At 36.9% G+C, this 22,278-nt stretch overlaps 1 protein-coding gene across 1 annotated transcript in view; it reads left to right on the top strand.

The window, feature by feature from the left end:
• Nucleotides 1-1,626: 1,626 nt before the first annotated feature.
• Nucleotides 1,627-22,278, top strand: part of LOC103515852 (follistatin-related protein 5) — a gene marked incomplete at its 5' end in the record, with an annotated part of 37,637 nt that continues 16,985 nt past the window's right edge. Inside the window, 6 exons of the mRNA XM_026828429.1 lie at nucleotides 1,627-1,848; nucleotides 13,758-13,861; nucleotides 13,983-14,066; nucleotides 14,177-14,218; nucleotides 16,043-16,195; nucleotides 18,011-18,163. Coding sequence (XP_026684230.1) covers nucleotides 1,627-1,848; nucleotides 13,758-13,861; nucleotides 13,983-14,066; nucleotides 14,177-14,218; nucleotides 16,043-16,195; nucleotides 18,011-18,163 — 758 coding nt within the window. The remainder of the gene's footprint in view (nucleotides 1,849-13,757; nucleotides 13,862-13,982; nucleotides 14,067-14,176; nucleotides 14,219-16,042; nucleotides 16,196-18,010; nucleotides 18,164-22,278) is intronic.

Raw genomic sequence — 22,278 nt, forward strand, 5'->3', positions numbered from 1 at the left:
TTATTATTTTTACATTTCCATGAAAAAATACCCATGTAAATTTCTGTTCTTAGAAACCTCTCAAGTCCTAACTAATTCCCATAAAGGTGAACTTTACCCTCTGCTCAATCCTTCTTTTCTCCTTTCCTCCTGTCTTCTTTCTTCCATTCCCCCTAAGCTCACTTCCTTCCTGAAAGCATCCTCTTTTTTCATCCATCCCATTATTTACGTCTCTTACTTACTAATCCTCATTATTCCTGCTCTCAAGTTGTTTCTTCGCTCTCTCTGCTTTCTACCCTTTTACTTTTTACTTTCCTTATCCTATATAGGAAGGAAAGTAATGTAATCGGGTCAAATTTTCGATGGTCAGTAAGTTGTTAGTGCCAAAACACGTTTTGAGGTCCCTAGAGCCGAAATACAAAGTTTCAGCCATTGGTCCGTGTGTCTGTCTGTCTGTAAACAAAATATCTCGAGAACGGTAAGAGCTATAGAGACTTGAAATTTGGTATGTATCTTTCAAATGTGACAAGGATGCGACACGAAACTTTTGGTTAAGATAGGTGCTGCGGTTGGCGGTATTTTTACCGTTTTTTGGCGGTTTTCAGCTATACTGACAAAACGGTTAGAGATATTGTAAAAGTTACAATTGTAAAAGTTACTAAAGAACATAAGTGTCTGTAAACAAAATATCTCGAGAACGGTAAGAGCTATAGAGACTTGAAATTTGGTATGTATCTTTCAAATGTGACAAGGATGCGACACGAAACTTTTGGTTAAGATAGGTGCTGCGGTTGGCGGTATTTTGACCGTTTTTTGTCGGTTTTCAGCTATACTGACAAAACGGTTAGAGATATTGTAAAAGTTACAATTGTAAAAGTTACTAAAGAACATAAAAATAAGCATCATTCAATAGAATAAGGAAAGTCGTGTGATGTTCACACCAGATTTTTTTTCTTTCATCTAATTCTATCTGGATTTGATCTACTTACTTCTCCATTCCTCTTCCTCTATCATTAAGACAGCAACAACTACCATTGTTTTTTTCTTCGTATAATTATAGCCCTGACCTGCTTTGAGCTTTTTTGTTTCTTAAACCCCTGTTCCATTTTTAAATCCCTACTGTAGTGAAATTACCCGAGTTTCTTTTCATCTAAGAAAATATCATAATGAAATCACGGCGTAAAAAATGCTACCATTAAGCTGGTAATGGTTGAATGAAACATTTTTGGAGTACGAAAATTTTGAAACGGTAGTAACAACATTCAAGGTGTCTTCAAATAAGCAGTCTATCCCTTCAAATATTCTTTTTTTTACAGTCTCTCATCTCCCTCCCTCCCTCTTTTCAAAAATTAATGAAAATAGTCTGGCTCACCCTTAAAAAGAGTCTGGCCTACCCGCTCACTGGTACCTAATAAAAACAATATTCTGGATTAATTACCAATAATGACCAAATAAATGTTGCCTTCAGATCCAACCCTGTCATACCTCTTATTTTGTCTGCTTACAGATCCATGCCTGATTCACTACTGCGGTAAAGGTCGAGAATGCACAATAAAAACAATATTCTGGATTAATTACCAATAATGACCAAATAAATGTTCCCTTCAGATCCAACCCTGTCATACCTCTTATTTTGTCTGCTTACAGATCCATGCCTGATTCACTACTGCGGTAAAGGTCGAGAATGCATAGTCCAGGGCCAGGTCGCCAAGTGTCAGTGTGTTCGCAAATGTTCGAAGCATTTGAAAAGCGTTTGCGGGGACGATGGGAAGCTGTATCCGAATCATTGCGAGTTGCATCGGACGTCTTGTGTGACTAACAAGCCCATCTATGTGGACCATTCGTTTTCCTGCATAGACAGACTACATGGTGAGTATGATTTTAACAAAGGATTTTACACACTCTCTCTCTCTCTCCCTTTCATAACATAATCTCGAGGACCATCGTTAAAATCACCATATTTTGGACTTCCCAAAAGATAGATTAAATTCTCTCTCTCTCTCTCTCTCTCTCTCTCTCCCTTTCATAACATAATCTCGAGGACCATCGTTAAAATCACCATATTTTGGACTTCCCAAAAGATAGATTAATCCCTTTCATAACATAATCTCGAGGACCATCGTTAAAATCACCATATTTTGGACTTCCCAAAAGATAGATTAAATAAACAACCAATCAAACTTGCAAAACGTTGAACTTGATTTTATTAATTTAAAGTTTAGGGAATGATCACATTAGGAGCCACGTGGGGGAAAAAATTAATACTAGGAAAAATGACATCTCCACCAAATTTCTATTGAAAAGTACGAGTATTAGGTACTATTCGTTAACCAAATAGATAAAGAGTTCACTTCTATGTTGAACTACCCTTTCGAGTGCGAAAAATGTAATAGGGTATATAAAAAATGAGCAAAATATACATACCGACCTAGGTATGAACATTTTTAACCAACAGCTCTGTGAGTTATTTGAGATTGCAAATTCATTGCAACTCGAAAATGCAGAACATTTTAGGTAATCAAATGCCTGTGTAATTCGAGTATGTATGTAAACCTGGGAGGTTAACCATCCATTAGTTACCTAGGTAGTTTACTATGGGCTTGTAATAAAACACTAGAGCTACCCATAGTACCTACTCATACCCACATTAGTGTAGGTGAGCATGGAGTGGGGGGGGGGAGGTATTGAATTATTAGTCACCAGGGAGTTCGGGCGTCTCCACTAATTTTGAGCGCTTCTCCCCTCAATCTCTTTCTTTCCTTTTCTCTCTCCTCTCTTTCCCATTCTCTCTCTCTCTCTCTCCTTATCTCTTTCCCTTTTTCTCTGTCTCTCTTTCTTTTATACCTCTTATCCTCATCTATATCCCCTTTTCCTCTCTCTCTTTCTCTCCCTCCCTATTTCTTTCGTTCCCTCTTTTCCTACATATAGTATATCGCTATCATTTCTCTTTTTCTCCCTATGTGTGACTCTTTCTCTCTCTCTTCCTCTCCATATATTTGACCCTCTCCTCTTTCTCTTACTTCCTTTTGTTTTCTCTCTCTCTTCCTCTCCATATATTTGACCCTCTCCTCTTTCTCTTACTTCCTTTTGTTCTCTCTCTCTCTTCCTCTCCATATATTTGACCCTCTCCTCTTTCTCTTACTTCCTTTTGTTCTCTCTCTCTCTCTTCCTCTCCATATATTTGACCCTCTCCTCTTTCTCTTACTTCCTTTTGTTCTCTCTCTCTCTTCCTACCACTCAATATCGAAGAGAGAAGGAAGACAGGATAGGAGAAAGCCAGCCGCTCCGAGGACGAACTTATTCCCTTCTATTTTAAGTCTCATGCTTTATTTGACTCTATTCGTTAAAAGGAAACTTCATCACAGAAAGGGCTACACCTCGAAAGTTTCATCCATTGCTATTAACACCCTCTAATATTTTGCTGTCACTCTCGATAGTCGAAATGCTTTCTAATTATTAGTTCTACCTGACCTGGGGCCTCTACTCTCCTCTTCATGTTTAACATCAGAGGATGTGTCAAATTTTGAAGCCTTTGAAATTGGATAGCCAATACTGACTGGGAATGGCGGCTTGTTAAACTTTCATACGGCTTTGGATGAATTTCTTCTTGTATTGACAGTAATTTATGATTTGGATAGATGTAAATGTCCTTCATGTTATGGATAGATGTAAAGGTCATTTATGATTTAAATAGGTGTCTAAAGGTCCTTGATGTGGATAGTTGTAGGTCCTTTATATTTTGGATAGATGCCTTAACATGGTCATTTGCGTTTTGGATAAAATAATGTAAAAGTCCCCTATGCTTTGGTCCTTAATGTACCACTTTCATACAGCTTTGGATGAATTTCTTCTTGTATTGACAGTAATTTATGATTTGGATAGATGTAAATGTCTTTCATGTTATGGATAGTGGATACATGTAAAGTTCGTTTATGATTTAAATAGGTGTCTAAAGGTCGTTTATGTGGATAGTTGTAGGTCCTTTATATTTATTTTGGATAGATGCCTTAACATGGTCATTTGCGTTTTGGATAAAATAATGTAAAAGTCGCCTATGCTTTGGTCCTTAATGTACCTAAAGGTTCCTCGGTAGATTCTTTATGTTCCCAAAGAGATCTACATTAGTTCCATTTTTCATGCTTCGTTGACACGAGTCGGTATTAGAAGAAGTGGTTTTGACAAGTTCTAGGGACAGCACAAGCTTCAAATGTCATACTTGTGACCATCATCTTGTATTACATAGAATTTACAAGAAACTTCGTCCTCAATACAGGATTCTTTGCATTTTGTCAGAGAAATTTCAAAGGAAATCAAAGTTCATTTCATTTTAGACTATGTAACTTCATACCCACATTAGTCTAGGTGAGCATGGAGTGGGGGGGGGAGGTATTGAATTATTAGTCACCAGGGAGTTCGGGCGTCTCCACTAATTTTAAGCGCTTCTCCTCTCAATCTCTTTCTTTCCTTTTCTCTCTCCTCTCTTTCCCATTCTCTCTCTCTCTCCTTATCTCTTTCCCTTTTTCTCTGTCTCTCTTTCTTTTGTACCTCTTATCCTCATCTATATCCCCTTTTCCTCTCTCTCTTTCTCTCCCTCCCTATTTCTTTCGTTCCCTCTTTCTCTTTTTCTCCCTAAGGGTGACTCTTTCTCTCTCTCTCTTCCTCTCCATATATTTGACCCTCTCCTCTTTCTCTTACTTCCTTTTGTTCTCTCTCTCTACAATCACCACTCAATCGGTGTTTATTAGTTATATACACCTACTTGTGCACCCCGTCCACATATATCACACCAATAAAGTGATGAGGACGGGACAGCAATATTATATACAAAGAAGAAAGAAATAAATAATAATAATAAAAAAAAACAGTGCAATGAAATATGCATAAAAGTAAACTGCATATGGTTTGAATTTATTGATGTAGACTTTAGATGTGTGTAGGTTGTTGTATATCGCCTGTGTGTGTGCACAAAGGAAGAGCCTTCAAAAGAGACGGAGGGGAGAAAAACAACTGAGGGAAACTGAGGGGAAGGAAAAAGAAGGGGTAAAAAAGGGAATGAGAAACCCGAAGGGAACTGGCGAGTATTTTGGTATTTTTCAGTGAAATTGATTCCATAGTGCCAAGAGCGAAACACATAAGAGCTTGTTTTAGTGCTGATGTCCGAATTTTTTAGACTTGATGGATTTTTATTCAAACGTCTCTTGTTCTAAAAAAAGTACACCAGAGGCTGAGAAACAAAATAAAACCAAGATTAAATTACCTACCACACATGATAACTCTATCAAATGATTTACCTTGGTTGGGCTGAGAGGGTAAAGGACTAAAGGGACTTTTCAGTCTATTCCCAGCAGGAAAGATATTATTATTTTAATCCATGTACCATTCACCGATATGAAATTTGTATATAGGTAGGTACAAGTAGTTATAATTTCCCCCCGGGTGCAAAGAACGTGGTGTAAAAATATATAGTAAAATTATTTATTAACAAAGTCTTGAACACAATAATAATGCCTAATTTAAAAACATTCTATTGATTATATTTATTCTTGGTGGTGGTGTTCTGCCTCGGTGGTGTAGTGGTCAAGGCGCTCACCTGGTAAACAGGAGGGCGTGGGTTCAATCCCAGCCGAGGTATGGAATTTTATCCTCATATAATTTGAGAATTTGACCACAATAATAGTAGTAGCCTACTGCTGGAGTAAAGGGACTTTTCAGTCCTATGCGAGCAGTATAAATAAGCACTATTATTACTATTACTTTGTCACCCCGGGGGTTAGAGCTTTGATAGAGGGAACTGTAACTGCTAAGGTCTTATCGTCCCGAAAGCGAAGGTTTGATAGAGGAATACGTAGGTCAATAGAGGGATCTTCATTTGAGGGATTTTCATTTATTTTACTTCTAATTTACCTACATGTCTTCCCCTTTCCCCTTCCTTCATATTTCTCTCTCTCTCTCTTTCTTTCTCATGTTTGTTTAGTTAAAAAGGTTAACCTTCTAGGTATTCCATACCAGATTATTTTTTTAACAAGCAGTGTGCTGTGACTGAAAAAAAATCTCCAATTTTCTCCAGACCAGACATGCTTTGCTTGCGTTTGTCTACCTTCCTCTCTTACATTGTATAGGCAGGTATGTTATTATTCTTCCTCTCCTTTCTTCATGTCTTCCCCTTTCCCTTCCTTCATATTTCTCTCTCTCTCTCTCTCTCTTAACTCTCTTTCTTTCTCATGTTTGTTTAGTTAAAAAGGTTAACCTTCTAGGTATTCCAAACCAGATTATTTTTTTTTTAACAAGCAGTGTGCTCTGACTGAAAAAAAGTTTAAAAAAAAATCTCCAATTTTCTCCAGACCAGACATGCTTTGCTTGCGTTTGTCTACCTTCCTCTCTTACATTGTATAGGCAGGTATGTTATAGACTTTGAAAAACAACAACTCCATCCTTCTTCTTTGTACCGTAAAAAAGTAGGTAAAAAAAACTCTTGCGAAAAAATTTACATTCCCTTCTCACCCCCCATTTTTCGTTGAGCCAGATTTTCAGTATACTCTTCAGTCACTCAGAGTGGCTCGAAGTTAGTAAACTTCTTTATTTAAACCACATAGAAAATTTTGAGCCAAACAACAAGTATTCCTGAAGTTGTGTTTTACATGTGAATGTGATTATGTCCCAATTTTTGCAATAGGGAGTTTGGCATCTCCACTAATTTCTAATTTTGGTCTACGAGTATCTCTTCCTCATTCTATCTTTCTCTTTTCTTTTCCCCTTTGGTTTTTCTATGTCAAAATAATCTTTCTCTTTTATACTAATCTCTCTCCCTCTCTCTCTCCCTCCCTCTCTCCTTCTACTTATATCATTTTCGTTCTACCTCTCTTAGCATGCACTACTATTATGACAGATGTGGTTACTAGATACCTCGAATTAAATTATTATTTTTACATTTCCATGAAAAAAATACCCATGTAAATTTCTGTTCTTAGAAACCTCTCAAGTCCTAACTAATTCCCATAAAGGTGAAATTTACCCTCTGCTCAATCCTTCTTCTCTCCTTTTCCTCCTGTCTTCCTTCTTCCATTCCCCCTAAGCTCACTTCCTTCCTGAAAGCATCCTCTTTTTTTATCCATCCCATTATTTACGTCTCTTACTTACTAATCCTCATTATTCCTGCTCTCTAGTTGTTTCTTCGCTCTCTGTGTCCTTTCATCCTCTTTTTTTATCCATCCCATTATTTACGTCTCTTACTTACTAATCCTCATTATTCCTGCTCTCTAGTTGTTTCTTCGCTCTCTTCCTTTCATCCTCTTGTTTTTATCCATCCCATTATTTACGTCTCTTACTTACTAATCCTCATTATTCCTGCTCTCTAGTTGTTTCTTCGCTCTCTGCTTTCTACCTTTTTACTTTCCTTATCCTATAGGAAGGAAAGTAATGTAATCGGGTCAAATTTTCGATGGTCAGTTGTTAGTGCCAAAACACGTTTTAATAACAGTATTGAAAATCCTAGATAGTTTGCAACTCATTAACACGGTCTTTAGCTGTTTAGCTCAGACGATTCTAAATTATTCAGTAGAGCTATGCTATGTAACTGTAGGATTGAAAATCTTAATAACTATTGAAAATCCTAGATAGTTTGCAACTCATTAACACGGTCTTTAGCTGTTTAGCTCAGACGATTCTAAATTATTCAGTAGAGCTATGCTAATTGATTGATTCTAAATTATTCAGTAGAGCTATGAAAAATAGTTAGAGTTTCCATAAATAATCAGGAGATCATCAATAGCTATAAAGTTACCTGCACTGTAGATAGCTCTCGTATGTCTCAAAATACTCTCTTTTTAACCTCTCCGGATTAAGAGCAGTTTCAAAATGTAGCTATATACATAATTATGTATCAGATATTTACCGGAAAAAAAAGAAAATGACAAGTCACAGAAGCTCATAAGTCAGTGAATTCTAGATTTTTTTTCGAAGCTACTTACAGCCTTTATCTTCACTGAGGTACCCTATAATCTCCATCTTTAAGCATCTTATTTTTAATTTTCTATGGTGTTGTGGTATTAACTACTTCCTGCTTATTAACTTACTACAACTTTTGTTCCAGGACAACTTACTTCTGAAACACCAGGACAACACAGCAACGGTTGCCAGGACAGGAGTAGAATGGAGGAACGGCAATGACTACTTGGTAACGTCCATGTTCCGCCATTTTGATCTCGACACAAACGGCTTTCTTACCCCTGATGAACTTGAACAGGTAAGATCAATTTATGTCCTAAAGCAGTCCGTTTGAGTCTATTTTCGAAACAATAATTTCGGAACAACGCTCCATGATGGGTTAATTCTTGGAGAGAGTTTAAAACAAAAACTAGTTCGGATTATGCCAATATTTATGTCCTAAAACCGTCCGTTTGAGGCTATTTTCGAAACAATAATTTCGGAACAACGCTCCATGATGGGTTAATTCTTGGAGAGAGTTTAAAACAAAAACTAGTTCGGATTATGGCAAGAGAGTTTATGGTCGAAAATTTGAATTTAGTGGAGACGCCAGTATTCCTAACTTTTACCCTTGAACTAGAAAGTTCAAAGAATTTAAACTGCAATAAATGACGGGGAAGAAGTGAAAACAGTGGCGGAACCAAATAAAAGAAAAATGAGGGGATCTATTTTGTTGAAGGAAAATCATCATGATTTCTGTTTTGTTTGACATCCGTAAATAGAACAGGTAGGCAGATAAAAGTAGTAAAAATAAAACCCATTATGTTGTAGTTGTAGGTACTGGATACACTGAATGGCATTCAGTAGTGATTGTACATTAGTAGCAGAGCTTTCTGATAAAGTGCATTATATTCCTGTCTGAGCTAATACCAACCACAATTTGACAATTTACACGATCCTTTGTTTAACCCTACAGACAGCAGACAGTACACAGGTAACCACCATAATCAAATTTGTCCTGAAATATTTCGATTCAGTGCGTTCCAAGTTCCAAGCTAGGCCTATTCATAGCGATATGGTAAACACCACATAGCGATATGGTAAGCACCTTCAGAAGTGTCCTAGATATCCAGGATATACTCAAGACACCTACGTTCTACCTAATACCTATACCTACATACATACCGACAGGCAGAGGAAAACTAAACTTCCCTTCTGGGGTTTCAACCTTTTGTATTTTTAATAACATTTTTATTCTTTCAACCGTTCAAGAATTACCTCGGGGAACACGGCAAAACAAACATTATTCTAAACATTATACCCGTACTAGGGATTGCAATGCGGGATCCCGCAATCCCGCAATCCCGCGGGATCCCGCACCTTTTTCCAATCCCGCAATCCCGCAGTTTTTAGACACCTACTGAAGTCCTTGAAACTTGTGCACCCCGTCCACATATATCACACCAATAAAGTGATGAGGACGGGACAGCAATATTACATACAAAAAAGAAATAATTAAAAAATAATAATAATAAAAACAGTGCACAGAAATATGCATAAAAGTAAACTGCATACGGTTTGAATTTATTGATGTAGACTTTAGATGTTGTTGTATATCGTAGGTTGTTGTATATCGCCTGTGTGTGTGCACAAAGGAAGAGCCTTCAAAAGAGACGGAGGAGAGAAAAACAACCGAGGGAAATTTAGGGGAAGGAAAAAGAAGGGATAAAAAGGGGAATGAGAAACTTGAAGGGAACTGGCGAGTATTTTGGTATTTTTCAGTGAAATTGATTCCATAGAGCCACGAGCGAAACACGTAAGAGCTTGTTTTAGTGCTAATGTCCGAATTTTTTAGACTTGATTGATTTTTATTCAAACTTCTCTTGTTCTAAAAAAAAAAGTACACCAGAGGCTGAGAAACAAAATAAAACCAAGAGATTAAATTACCTACCACACATGATAACTCTATCAAATGATGTACCTTGGTTGGGCTGAGAGGGTAAAGGACTTTTCAGTCTTTTCCAGACAGACAGACCGACACCGAAGCGAATACAATAGTCCGTCCCTTATACCTTTTTATTACTATTGTAATAATAAAGGAAGGACGGACTAAAAACGAGAATGAGAAACCTGAAGGGAACTGGCGAGTATTTTGGTATTTTCCAGTGAAATTGATTCCATAGAGCCACGAGCGAAACACAAGAGCTTGTTTTAGTGCCAATGTCCGAATTTTTTAGACTTGGTGGATTTTTATTCAAACGTCTCTTGTTCTAAAAAAAAGTACACCAGAGGCTGAGAAACAAAATAAACCAAGATTAAATTACCTACCACACATGATAACTCTATCAAATGATGTACCTTGGTTGGGCTGAGAGGGTAAAGGACTTTTCAGTCTTTTCCCAGCAGGATAAACAAGATATATATAATTCCAATATAATACGTAGGTACCAACATTCACCAAAAGCAAATTTTTAAGTACCTACATACGAGTAGATAGTTACTAATTTTGCCTCGGGTACCTACAAACTACGTGGTGTACTATTTAGTAGGTACCTATACATATAGTAAAATTATTTGTTAATCAGAAAGTCTTGAACACAATATGTAATTATACCCAATTTTAAAAACATTCTATGAATTCTATTTATTTTTGTAGTAGGGCCAACAAACCATTTATTTCACCATTAGTAAGAAACACAAATATCAGAGTTCCAGTCTCCTCCCACTCTTTTTTCTCACATTTAAATTTCCCCTTTTTAAATACTCATTGTTTAAGTTCCAAGCAAATTTTTAAGTACGTACATACGAGCAGGTACGAGTAGATATTTAATAATTTTGCCTCGGGTACCTACAAACTACGTGGTGTACTATTTAGTAGGTACCTATACCTCGTATAGTAAAATTATTTGTTAATCAGAAAGTCTTGAACACAATGATAATACCCAATTTTAAAAACATTCTATTACTTCTATTTATTTTTGTAGTAGGGCCAACAAACCATTTATTTCACCATTAGTAACAAACACAAATATCAGAGTTCCAGTCTCCTCCCACTCTTTTTTCTCACATTTAAATTTCCCCTTTTTAAATACTCATTGTTTAAATTCCTTCTTTTTTTTGCTCTCCCTCTCTCCCTTTGTTCCCTTTCACTTTTGTCTTCAGGTATTTCATTTATCTGCTCATTTCCCTCTCTGATGTTTATCTCCTTTCACTTTCCTGTGAATTCTCCCTTTGAGCCAACTCTGCCGAGTCCTTTATTTTTTCAAAAATAACAATTAAAATATACTGTGCGATAAGTTCTTTTTTTTTTCTCAAGGTAACCTTTTATCCTGTTATTCTCCCTAAAAAGTTTTGTTTGTCTTTTTTCTCTCCTTGTGATTGTCAATTGAAGTAGAAATAAGAACTTCAGGGACTTTTCTTTTTACTTTCTTTTGCCTGGTGGCTCTCTTTTGTACCTCTTTGAAATGAACTCTGACGTCAAAGAGCCTAATGAATCAACTGCCTAGTTTTATAGGTTAGCCTTTATGGCAGCAAAATACATAAATAAGAAGAAGATTTTTTTCTGGCGTTGTATGGGTAGGTAGGTAGGTACCATCCTTGTTTAGTTGTTTTATCAATACCTATTGTTACTTCATAGAGGTAGGTGTTAATAACATCTCACACTGTTTGAGTTATTCGAGTTGCCCCCACATTATGCAAACAAAATGGGGTATAAACCATTCCCCTCCGATGACCCTGCAACATTTTAATAAAGCGCAATCATCGTTCACAGTGCGGTTTATTACTGAAAATTCATAAAAAGCGGACACCAGAATGTTTTAATATAGGAGATAGAAATAACAAAGGGACCGGAGCTCGTAGGGTTGCATGATATCAAGGTCTTAATTTAGGATTAGGGAGGCCAAGGATAACAGGAGTGTGAGAGAGATGGAACAGGGGTAGGAGAGAGTGAGATGGGGAGGACCTAGCACATTTGCTGTGCTAATGCAAACAGAGAACTAAATAAATACAAAGAAAGCACCAGAAAAAAAGAGAGAGTAACTTTTAGGGTATTTTCCTGTGGGAAGGGAAAAATGAAAGAGAAAGTGAAAAGGGGAAGGAGCGAGAGGAGGATATGGAAGGGGAGAGAGACAGAGAACAGGAGATAAAGAAGAGAACCAACAAACGCCTAACCAAACAAAGCATAAAAATGTTTTTCGAACAAACAGAGTTACAAATATAAATGTTCGTTGAAGTTTTACCGGGGCGCCAACAAAATGGTGGAATACTGAGACCAATATACTGAGCAGTTACAAATATAAATGTTCGTTGAAGTTTTACCGGGGCGCCAACAAAATGGTGGAATACTGAGACCAATATACTGAGAGAGAGAGAGAATGGTCCGAGAAATGCCTACATAATATATAAGCACTGAATAATGGTCAACTCTGATGATTGTTTCGACTTCAATAAACCTATATTCCTATGCCTACATACCTATTTATCCATGTACCTACATTAGATTTTACGATCACAGCAATCAAGCCTGATGATTGTTTCGACTTCAATAAACCTATATTCCTATGCCTACATACCTATTTATCCATGTACCTACATTAGATTTTACGATCACAACAATCAAGCCTGATGATTGTTTCGACTTCAATAAACCTATATTCCTATGCCTACATACCTATTTATCCATGTGCCTACATTAGATTTTACGATCACAACACTATAGATATGACCCCTGGTTCCTTTTGCATTTCATGAGGGAGCGATTTAATTGGAAGGTCCTAACTTATAGATATGACCCCTGGTTCCTTTTGCATTTCATGAGGGAGCGATTTAATTGGAAGGTCGCTTTTTAGAGCAAATCGATGGAACTCTTTACCTTATATACCTACTCGTACAAGAGAGGAGGGACATCAAAAGCCAAAATGTGTTGCTTGAAACAGTTTAACCCTACAGACAGTACACAGGTAACCACCATAATCAAATTTGTCCTGAAATATTTTGATTCAGTGCGTTCCAAGTTCCAGGAGTTTAACCCTACAGACAGTACACAGGTAACCACCATAATCAAATTTGTCCTGAAATATTTTGATTCAGTGCGTTCCAAGTTCCAGGCTAAGCCTGTTCATAGCGTTATGGTAAGCACCACAAAGCGATATGATAAGCACCACATAGCGATATGGTAAGCACCTTCAGAAGTGTCCTAGATATCCAGGATATACTCAAGACACCTACCTTCTACCTAGTCCCTACATACCGACAGGCAGAGGAAAAATAAACTTCCCTTCTGGGGTTTCAACCTTTTGTATTTTTAATAACATTTTTATTCTTTCAACCGTTCAAGAATTACCTCGGGGAGCACGGCAAAACAAACATTATTCTAAACATTATACCCATACCTACATATGTATACTCTGCGTACCATGAACCCTGTCAAATGAAATGAAATTTATGAAAACCGTTTACAGTTTATATGACACACCTCTTAATACATTCAGGCGTACCTATACACTCTGCGTACCATGAACCCTGTCAAATGAAATGAAATTTATGAAAACCGTTTACAGTTTATATGACACACCTCTTAATACATTCCTACACTCTGCGTACCATGAACCCTGTCAAATGAAATGAAATTTATGAAAACCGTTTACAGTTTATATGACACACCTCTTAATACATTCAGGCAGGATCCTCTCTAACAATTTATTCTTACTTTTAATGTTTTGATTGCTATGCTATCATATGAAATGGTCTGGTTTGAGAAGGGGGAATACAGAATACATTTCGAACAAAAAAGCACAGAGTAGAGAGAAGACAAAGGAAAATCCTCTAATCTCTTTTATGTTTTTATTTTGCAGGGGAGAACAAAAGCAAACAAAGGCTCAGTAGTAACTTTAACACCACGGTGGAAAAGAGGAAGGACGAGCCCACAACGACGGTGGCAGAAGAAAAAGAAGAAGAGATGTTTTTATTTTGCAGGGGAGAACAAAAGCAAACAAAGGCTCAGTAGTAACTTTAACACCACCGTGGAAAAGAGGAAGGACGAGCCCACAACGACGGTGGCAGAAGAAAAAGAAGAAGAGGAGGAAGAGGATAAGAAAAGACTGGATGAGGACGAGGAGGAGGTGTTTGATAATGAAGTGGATGGAGGTGAAGCGATTACACACCCCATGAACTTGTGCAGGAAGAAGAGGAGGAAGAGGAAAAGAAAAGACTGGATGAGGACGAGGAGGAAGTGTTTGATAATGAAGTGGATGGAGGTGAAGCGATTACACACCCCATGAACTTGTGCACGCTACAGAAATACGAAATTATGAAGGTAGGTAAACCGTCACAACAACAAATGACACTTGGCAAGCTGTTCTTTTGAAATGAAATAACACAATGGGACAAGCACGAGGATAGTATGTTAGTATGAAGGATAGGAGGTCATGGGACTTCTGAACGTCATTTGAAATAACGTTACACGTTGTGTCACTTACAACACATTTTTTTTATATATATACCTATATATAATTATTATTGTTCACGTGTTCGCGTGTTGAAGTAGACTGAAAATAGAAACGGAAGCTATTATCTACATAATTGTACCATAGGCCATAGGTGTTCTGTTCATGTAGGATGTTAGTATGAAGGATAGGAGGTCATGGGACTCCTGAACGTCATTTGAAATAACGTTACACGTTCTGTCACTTACAACACATTTTTTTATATAGGTACCTATATATATAATTATTATTATTATTATTGTTCACGTATTCGCGTGTTGAAGTAGACTGAAAATAGAAACGGAAGCTATTATCTACATAATTGTACCATAGGCCATAGGTGTTCTGTTCATGTAGGTAGCTAAAGAAACATTTTTACCATACATAATTATGTAGATACGAGTAAATGTAGTACCTAGGTAAAAGTAATAATAAAACTAGGTAAAAGGCATGGCCACATTTTGTACCTACGTCATACTATTACCTTTTTTTTTAAGAGGTTTGACAGAGGGAACTGTAACTGCTAAGGTCTTATCGTCCCGAAATCGAAGAGAGAAGGAAGGACAGGATAGGAGAAAGCCAGCCGTTCCGAGAACGAGCATATTACCCTCTAGTTTAAGTCTCATGCTTTATTTAACTCTATTCGTTAAGAGGAAACTTCATCACAGAAAGGGTTACACCTCGAAAGTTTCACCCATTGCTATTAACACCCTTTAATATTTTGCTGTCACTCTCGATAGTCGAAATGCTTTCTAATTATTAGTTCTACCTGACCTGGGGCTTCTCCTCTCCTCTTCATGTTTAACATCAGAGGATGTGTCAAATGTTGAAGCCTTTGAAATTGGATAGCCAATACTGACTGGGAATGGCGGCTTGTTAAACTTTCATACATACCCTTTCGAGTGCGAAAAATGTACTAGAGTATGTACAAAATGAGCAAAATATACATACCGACCTAGGTATGAACATTTTTGACCAACAGCTCTGCGAGTTATTTGAGATTGCATATTGCAAATTCATTGCAACTCGAAAATGCAGAACATTTTAGGTAATCAAATGCCTGTGTAATTCGAGTATGTATGTAAACCTGGGAGGTTAACCATCCATTAGTTACCTAGGTAGTTTACTATGGGCATGTAATAAAACACTATCTAGCTACCCATAGTGCTCATACCCACATTAGTCTAGGTGAGCATGGAGTGGGGGGGGAGGTATTGAATTATTAGTCACCAGGGAGTTCGGGCGTCTCCACTAATTTTAAGCGCTTCTCCCCTCAATCTCTTTCTTTCCTTTTCTCTCTCCTCTCTTTCGCATTCTCTCTCTCTCCTTATCTCTTTCCTTTTTTCTCTGTCTCTCTTTCTTTTGTACCTCTTATCCTCATCTATATCCCCTTTTCCTCTCTCTCTCTTTCTCTCCCTCCCTATTTCTTTCATTCCCTCTTTTCCTACATAGTATATCGCTATTATTTCTCTTTTTCTCCCTAAGTGTGACTCTTTCTCTCTCTCTCTCTCTCTCTCTCTCTCTCTCTCTCTCTCTCTCTTCCTCTCCATATATTTGACCCTCTCCTCTTTCTCTTACTTCCTTAGAGCTATGAAAAATAGTTAGAGTTTCCATAAATAATCAGGAGATCATCAATACTACAACTTTTGTTCCAGGACAACTTACTTCTGAAACACCAGGACAACACAGCAACGGTTGCCAGGACAGGAGTAGAATGGAGGAACGGCAATGACTACTTGATAACGTCCATGTTCCGCCATTTTGATCTCGACACAAACGGCTTTCTTACTCCAGATGAACTTGAACAGGTAAGACCAATTTATGTCCTAAAGCAGTCCGTTTGAGTCTATTTTCGAGACAATTTGGGGACAAGGCTCCATGATGGGTTAATTCTTGGAGAGAGTTTAAAACGAAAACTAGTTCGGATTATGGCAAGAGAGTTTATGGTCGAAAATTTGAATTTAGTGGAGACGCCAGTATTCCTAACTTTTACCCTTGAACTAGAAAGTTGAAAGAATTTAAACTGCAATAAATGACGGGGAAGAAGTGAAAACAGTGGCGGAATTAAATAAAGGAAAAATGAGGGGATCTATTTTGTTGAAGGAAAATCATCATGATTTCTGTTTTGTTCGACATCCGTAAATAGAACATCAGGTAGGCAGATAAAAGTAGTAAAAATAAAACCCATTATGTTGTAGTTGTAAGTTGTAGGTACTGGATACACTGAATGGCATTCAGTGATTGCACATTAGTAGCAGCGCTTTCTGATAAAGTGCATTATATTCCTGTCTGAGCTAATACCAACCACAATTTGACAATTTACACGATCCTTTCGCCAATGACTAATAATTAGGTACCTTCTATTTTAAGTCTCATGCTTTATTTGACTCTATTCGTTAAAAGGAAACTTCATCACAGAAAGGGTTACACCTCGAAAGTTTCACCCATTGCTATTAACACCCTCTAATATTTTGCTGTCACTCTCGATAGTCGAAATGCTTTCTAATTATTAGTTCTACCTGACCTGGGGCTTCTACTCTCCTCTTCATGTTTAGCATCAGAGGATGTGTCAAATTTTGAAGCCTTTGAAATTGGATAGCCAATACTGACTGGGAATGGCGGCTTGTTAAACTTTCATACAGCTTTGGATGGATTTCTTCTAGTATTGACAGTAATTTATGATTTGGATAGACGTAAATGTCCTTCATGTTAGGGATAGATGTAAAGGTCATTTATGATTTAAATAGGTGTCTAAAGGTCCTTGATGTGGATAGTTGTAGGTCCTTTATATATTTTGGATAGATGCCTTAACATGGTCATTTGCGTTTTGGATAAAATAATGTAAAAGTCCCCTATGCTTTGGTCCTTAATGTACCTAAAGGTTCCTCGGTAGATTCTTTATGTTACCAAAGAGATCTACATTAGTTCCATTTTTCATGCTTCGTTGACACGAGTCGGTATTAGAAGAAGTGGTTTTGACAAGTTCTAGGGACAGCACAAGCTTCAAATGTCATACTTGTGACCATCATCTTGTATTACATAGAATTTACAAGAAACTTCGTCCTCAATACAGGATTCTTTGCATTTTGTCAGAGAAATTTTAAAGGAAATCAAAGTTCATTTCATTTTAGATTAACTCTGTACTGTAGGATTGAAAATCTTAATAACAGTATTGAAAATCCTAGATAGTTTGCAACTCATTAACACGGTCTTTAGCTGTTTAGCTCAGACGATTCTAAATTATTCAGTAGAGCTATGAAAAATAGTTAGAGTTTCCATAAATAATCAGGAGATCATCAATAGCTATAAAGTTACCTGCACTGTAGATAGCTCTCGTATGTCTCAAAATACTCTCTTTTTAACCTCTCCGGATTAAGAGCAGTTTCAAAATGTAGCTATATACATAATTATGTATCAGATATTTACCGGAAAAAAAAGAAAATGACAAGTCACAGAAGCTCATAAGTCAGTGAATTCTAGATTTTTTTCGAAGCTACTTACAGTCTTCATCTTCACTGAGACACCCAATATTCTCCATCTTTAAGCATCTTATTTTTAATTTTCTATGGTGTTCTGGTATTAACTACTTCCTGCTTCCTAACTTACTACAACCTTTGTTCCAGGACAACTTACTTCTGAAACACCAGGACAACACAGCAACGGTTGCCAGGACAGGAGTAGAATGGAGGAACGGAAATGACTACTTGGTAACGTCCATGTTCCGCCATTTTGATCTCGACACAAACGGCTTTCTTACCCCTGATGAACTTGAACAGGTAAGATCAATTTATGTCCTAAAGCAGTCCGTTTGAGTCTATTTTCGAAACAATAATTTCGGAACAACGCTCCATGATGGGTTAATTCTTGGAGAGAGTTTAAAACAAAAACTAGTTCGGATTATGGCAAGAGAGTTTATGGTCGAAAATTTGAATTTAGTGGAGACGCCAGTATTCCTAACTTTTACCCTTGAACTAGAAAGTTCAAAGAATTTAAACTGCAATAAATGACGGGGAAGAAGTGAAAACAGTGGCGGAACCAAATAAAAGAAAAATGAGGGGATCTATTTTGTTGAAGGAAAATCATCATGATTTCTGTTTTGTTTGACATCCGTAAATAGAACAGGTAGGCAGATAAAAGTAGTAAAAATAAAACCCATTATGTTGTAGTTGTAGGTACTGGATACACTGAATGGCATTCAGTAGTGATTGTACATTAGTAGCAGAGCTTTCTGATAAAGTGCATTATATTCCTGTCTGAGCTAATACCAACCACAATTTGACAATTTACACGATCCTTTCGCCAATGACTAATGACAAAAAGATAATACGTACACCAGTGTTTTTTTTTTTTTTTTTTTTTGCTCCTCGCTTTCGATTTGTCAATAAATCACGAGGTTTTGGCGAGACTGCAAACATTTTTTCTGGTCTCCTAGGAGGGAGAAAGGGACGGGAAAAACTTTTTGGCTCACTTACCTATTACACCGAGGTAGTTTGTATACCTACGCTCTAATGGCATCTGTTGTTCTTTCAGCTATTTATTTTCCCATTTTTCTATTAGTTCCCAGTACCTTTTTTCCCTTTTTGGTTTCTGGTGTTTTCCTTCGCCGGTTAAAATATCACCTCCATTACTAATTAAAGTGCTTTCCATTTGTATCGTTACGGTTTTCGAGTTAGGCTTGATATAGACTTACCTGAACCTGAGTCGATGTTTCATTTGGAAGACATCAGGGCTGTGTTTTATCTCCCAACAAGGAAGGACTTTCTATCATTTAGTGAGACATTGATGTATCTGGAAATTCTGATTCTGACTGTCTAGGTATGGAGATTACATATTATACAATATACATATACCTAATTATTTCCATTCCAGGGTTTTTTAATTGTTTGGTTCAATATTTAATTATTTATAAATAATACTGAGTTCAAAGAAAACACAACAACATAATACCTAAACCTACCTACCTACATAAATTCAAAGGACATGTCAAAACCTTAGACAAGATTTGCTTTTTTTGCTGTCATAAATTGAAAACCTGCCAAAGAAATATTAAATTTTCATATAAGTAAAATACGAAAGTCAAGACCTACATATATTCAAAGGACATGTCAAAACCTCAGACAAGATTTGCTTTTTTTGCTGTTATAAATTGAAAACCTGCCAAAGAAATATTAAATTTTCATATAAGTAAAATACGAAAGTCAAGTGAAAGGAGAGACCTAGGTATATATTGCGCGATATTGAAAAAAGAACACGCACACGGGAGAATAGAAGAATAAAAATAAATAAATAATACCGTGTATGTGTATAATAATAAAAAATATACCTACCAACTTTTATAACATAAAGACCACGTGTGTTTTGCCATTTACCATTTATCCTTTTTAGCCCGTCCATCCTTTATTATTACGATAGGAAAGTCAAGTGAAAGGAGAGACCTATATTGCGCGATATTGAAAAAAGAGCACGTACACGGGAGAATAGAAGAATAAAAATAAATAAATAATACCGTGTATAATAATAAAAAATATACCAACTTTTATAACATAAAGACCACGTGTGTTTTGCCATTTACCATTTACCCTTTTTAGCCCGTCTATCCTTTATTATTACGATAGTAATAAAAAAAGGTATAGTGGACGGGCTATTGTATTCGCTTCGGTGTCGTCTGTCTGTCAGTCTGTCTGTCACTCTGTCTGTCCCCATAAAAGGACTTATCCAAACCTGGTCGACCTATATATCAAATTAAAGGTCTTTTTACCAGAAACACGAAAATGGTGGTGAAGAGATAACACTTCAGTCGTTATTTTAAGACCGGTTTTAGTGTCACCTATGTTAGGCTACGCCGAGCAAGGCCAATAAATTGATGGGTGACTTAAACCTTATATGTATTGGGAATAAAGGGAGAACGGGCTCTTGTCTTGATTTTAAATCATTACATGAAAGTAAAATCGAAAAATCAAATCAAGAATAATAATAAACTGAATATTGAACAAAGTAGGTACATAGGTACTGATTTTCTCTAATCACGATCGAATAAACTACGGGCTAAAAAATTCCCGGAGGGACGGGCCGTAAAACCCCCAATGGCCGACACCCTTAAGGAACTTTTTCCATAAAAACAGCATTATGAACTTAATACCACCTCTAATCTGACATTGGTGTCATAACGAGGGGAGTGTATCCTCAAATGCACATGAAAAGAAGGAAAAAGTACAAAACTGAGAGATTGAAACATATGGAGGCACGAAAGTCAATGGAATAACAAAACTTCCAATTTCTTGGCACCTTCTCTTGGGCCCATTTACTTCTAACTTGGCACTTGTGTGTAAATTTGGCGATAGTAATAAAAAAAGGTATAGTGGACGGGCTATTGTATTCGCTTCGGTGTTGTCTATCTGTCACTCTGTCTGTCCCCATAAAAGGACTTATCCAAACCCGGTCGACCTATATATCAAATTAAAGGTCTTTTTACCAGAAACAAGAAAATGGTGGTAAAGAGATAACACTTCAGTCCTTATTTTAGACCGGTTTTAGCATCACCTATGTTAAGCTACGCCGAGCAAGGCCAATAAATGGATGGATGACTTAAACCTTATATTGGGAATAAAGGGAGAACGGGCTCTTGTCTTGATTTTAAATCATTACATGAAATTAAAATCGAAAAATCAAATCAAGAATAATAATAAACTGAATATTGAACAAATTAGGGAGGTACATAGGTACTGATTTTCTTTATTCACGATCGAATAAACTACGGGCTAAAAAATTCCCGGAGGGACGGGCCCAGCTTGTTTCTCCAATTAAAGGTCTTTACCAGAAACACGAAAATGGTGGTGAAGAGATAACACTTCAGTCCTTATTTTAAGACCGGTTTTAGCATCACCTATGTTAAGCTATGCCGAGCAAGGCCAATAAATGGATGGATGACTTAAACCTTATATTGGGAATAAAGGGAGAACGGGCTCTTGTCTTGATTTTAAATCATTACATGAAAGTAAAATCGAAAAATCAAATCAAGAATAATAATAAACTGAATAATAAACAAATTAGGTAGGTACTGATTTTCTTTATTCACGATCGAATAAACTACGGGCTAAAAAATTCCCGGAGGGACGGGCCCAGCTTGTTTCTCTCCACCTTTCTCCATCTCTCATCTACCTTTCTAGTCCTCCTCCTCCTCCTCCTTCTCTCTCTCTCTCTACCTTGTGATGTCAACAGGAATACTGTCATGAACTTTAATCTCACTTTCTCTCCCTATTCACACATAACACATGGCTTACATTACAAAGAGAACATGTTTGCAACTGGAGGAAAGCTCAAAAGTTCAATATTTCACTGGGGAAAGGGAGCAAGGGAGGAAAACCTCCTTCTCTCTCTCTCTCTCTACCTTGTGATGTCAACAGGAATACTGTCATGAACTTTAATCTCACTTTCTCTCCCTATTCACACATAACACATTTTTGGTAGTTAGTTTCAACCTAACTTGTATACAAAAGTTAGTTAGAATTAGGTATCTTACAACAGGAACTAGTGAGGAGTCGGACATTACTTTGGTTGTTGACCAAGATAGGTAAACATCATTATTGTATCTATTCGGTGTGTAGTATTCGCAAAATCCACTTCACTTTATTCGAACACTTGGAAGTTATTGCAAAACAAACTTGCCATTTCATTGCTCCTTTCATTTTGTTTTATTTTCAAGGTCTCTCCGTAGTGTCGCTGGACAAGGCGTTGGAAGTTAACTATTTGTCCGCCAGAGTGGGCGAAAATGAACTAGTGAGGATTCGGACATTACTTTGGTTGTTGACCAAGATACCTAGGTAAACATCATTATTGTATTTTTATTCGGTGTGTAGTATTCGCAAAATCCACTTCACTTTATTTAGTTATT

Source organism: Diaphorina citri, unplaced genomic scaffold, assembly GCF_000475195.1.
Source record: "Diaphorina citri unplaced genomic scaffold, Diaci psyllid genome assembly version 1.1 scaffold1427, whole genome shotgun sequence".
Classification (NCBI taxonomy): Eukaryota; Metazoa; Arthropoda; class Insecta; order Hemiptera; family Psyllidae; genus Diaphorina; species Diaphorina citri.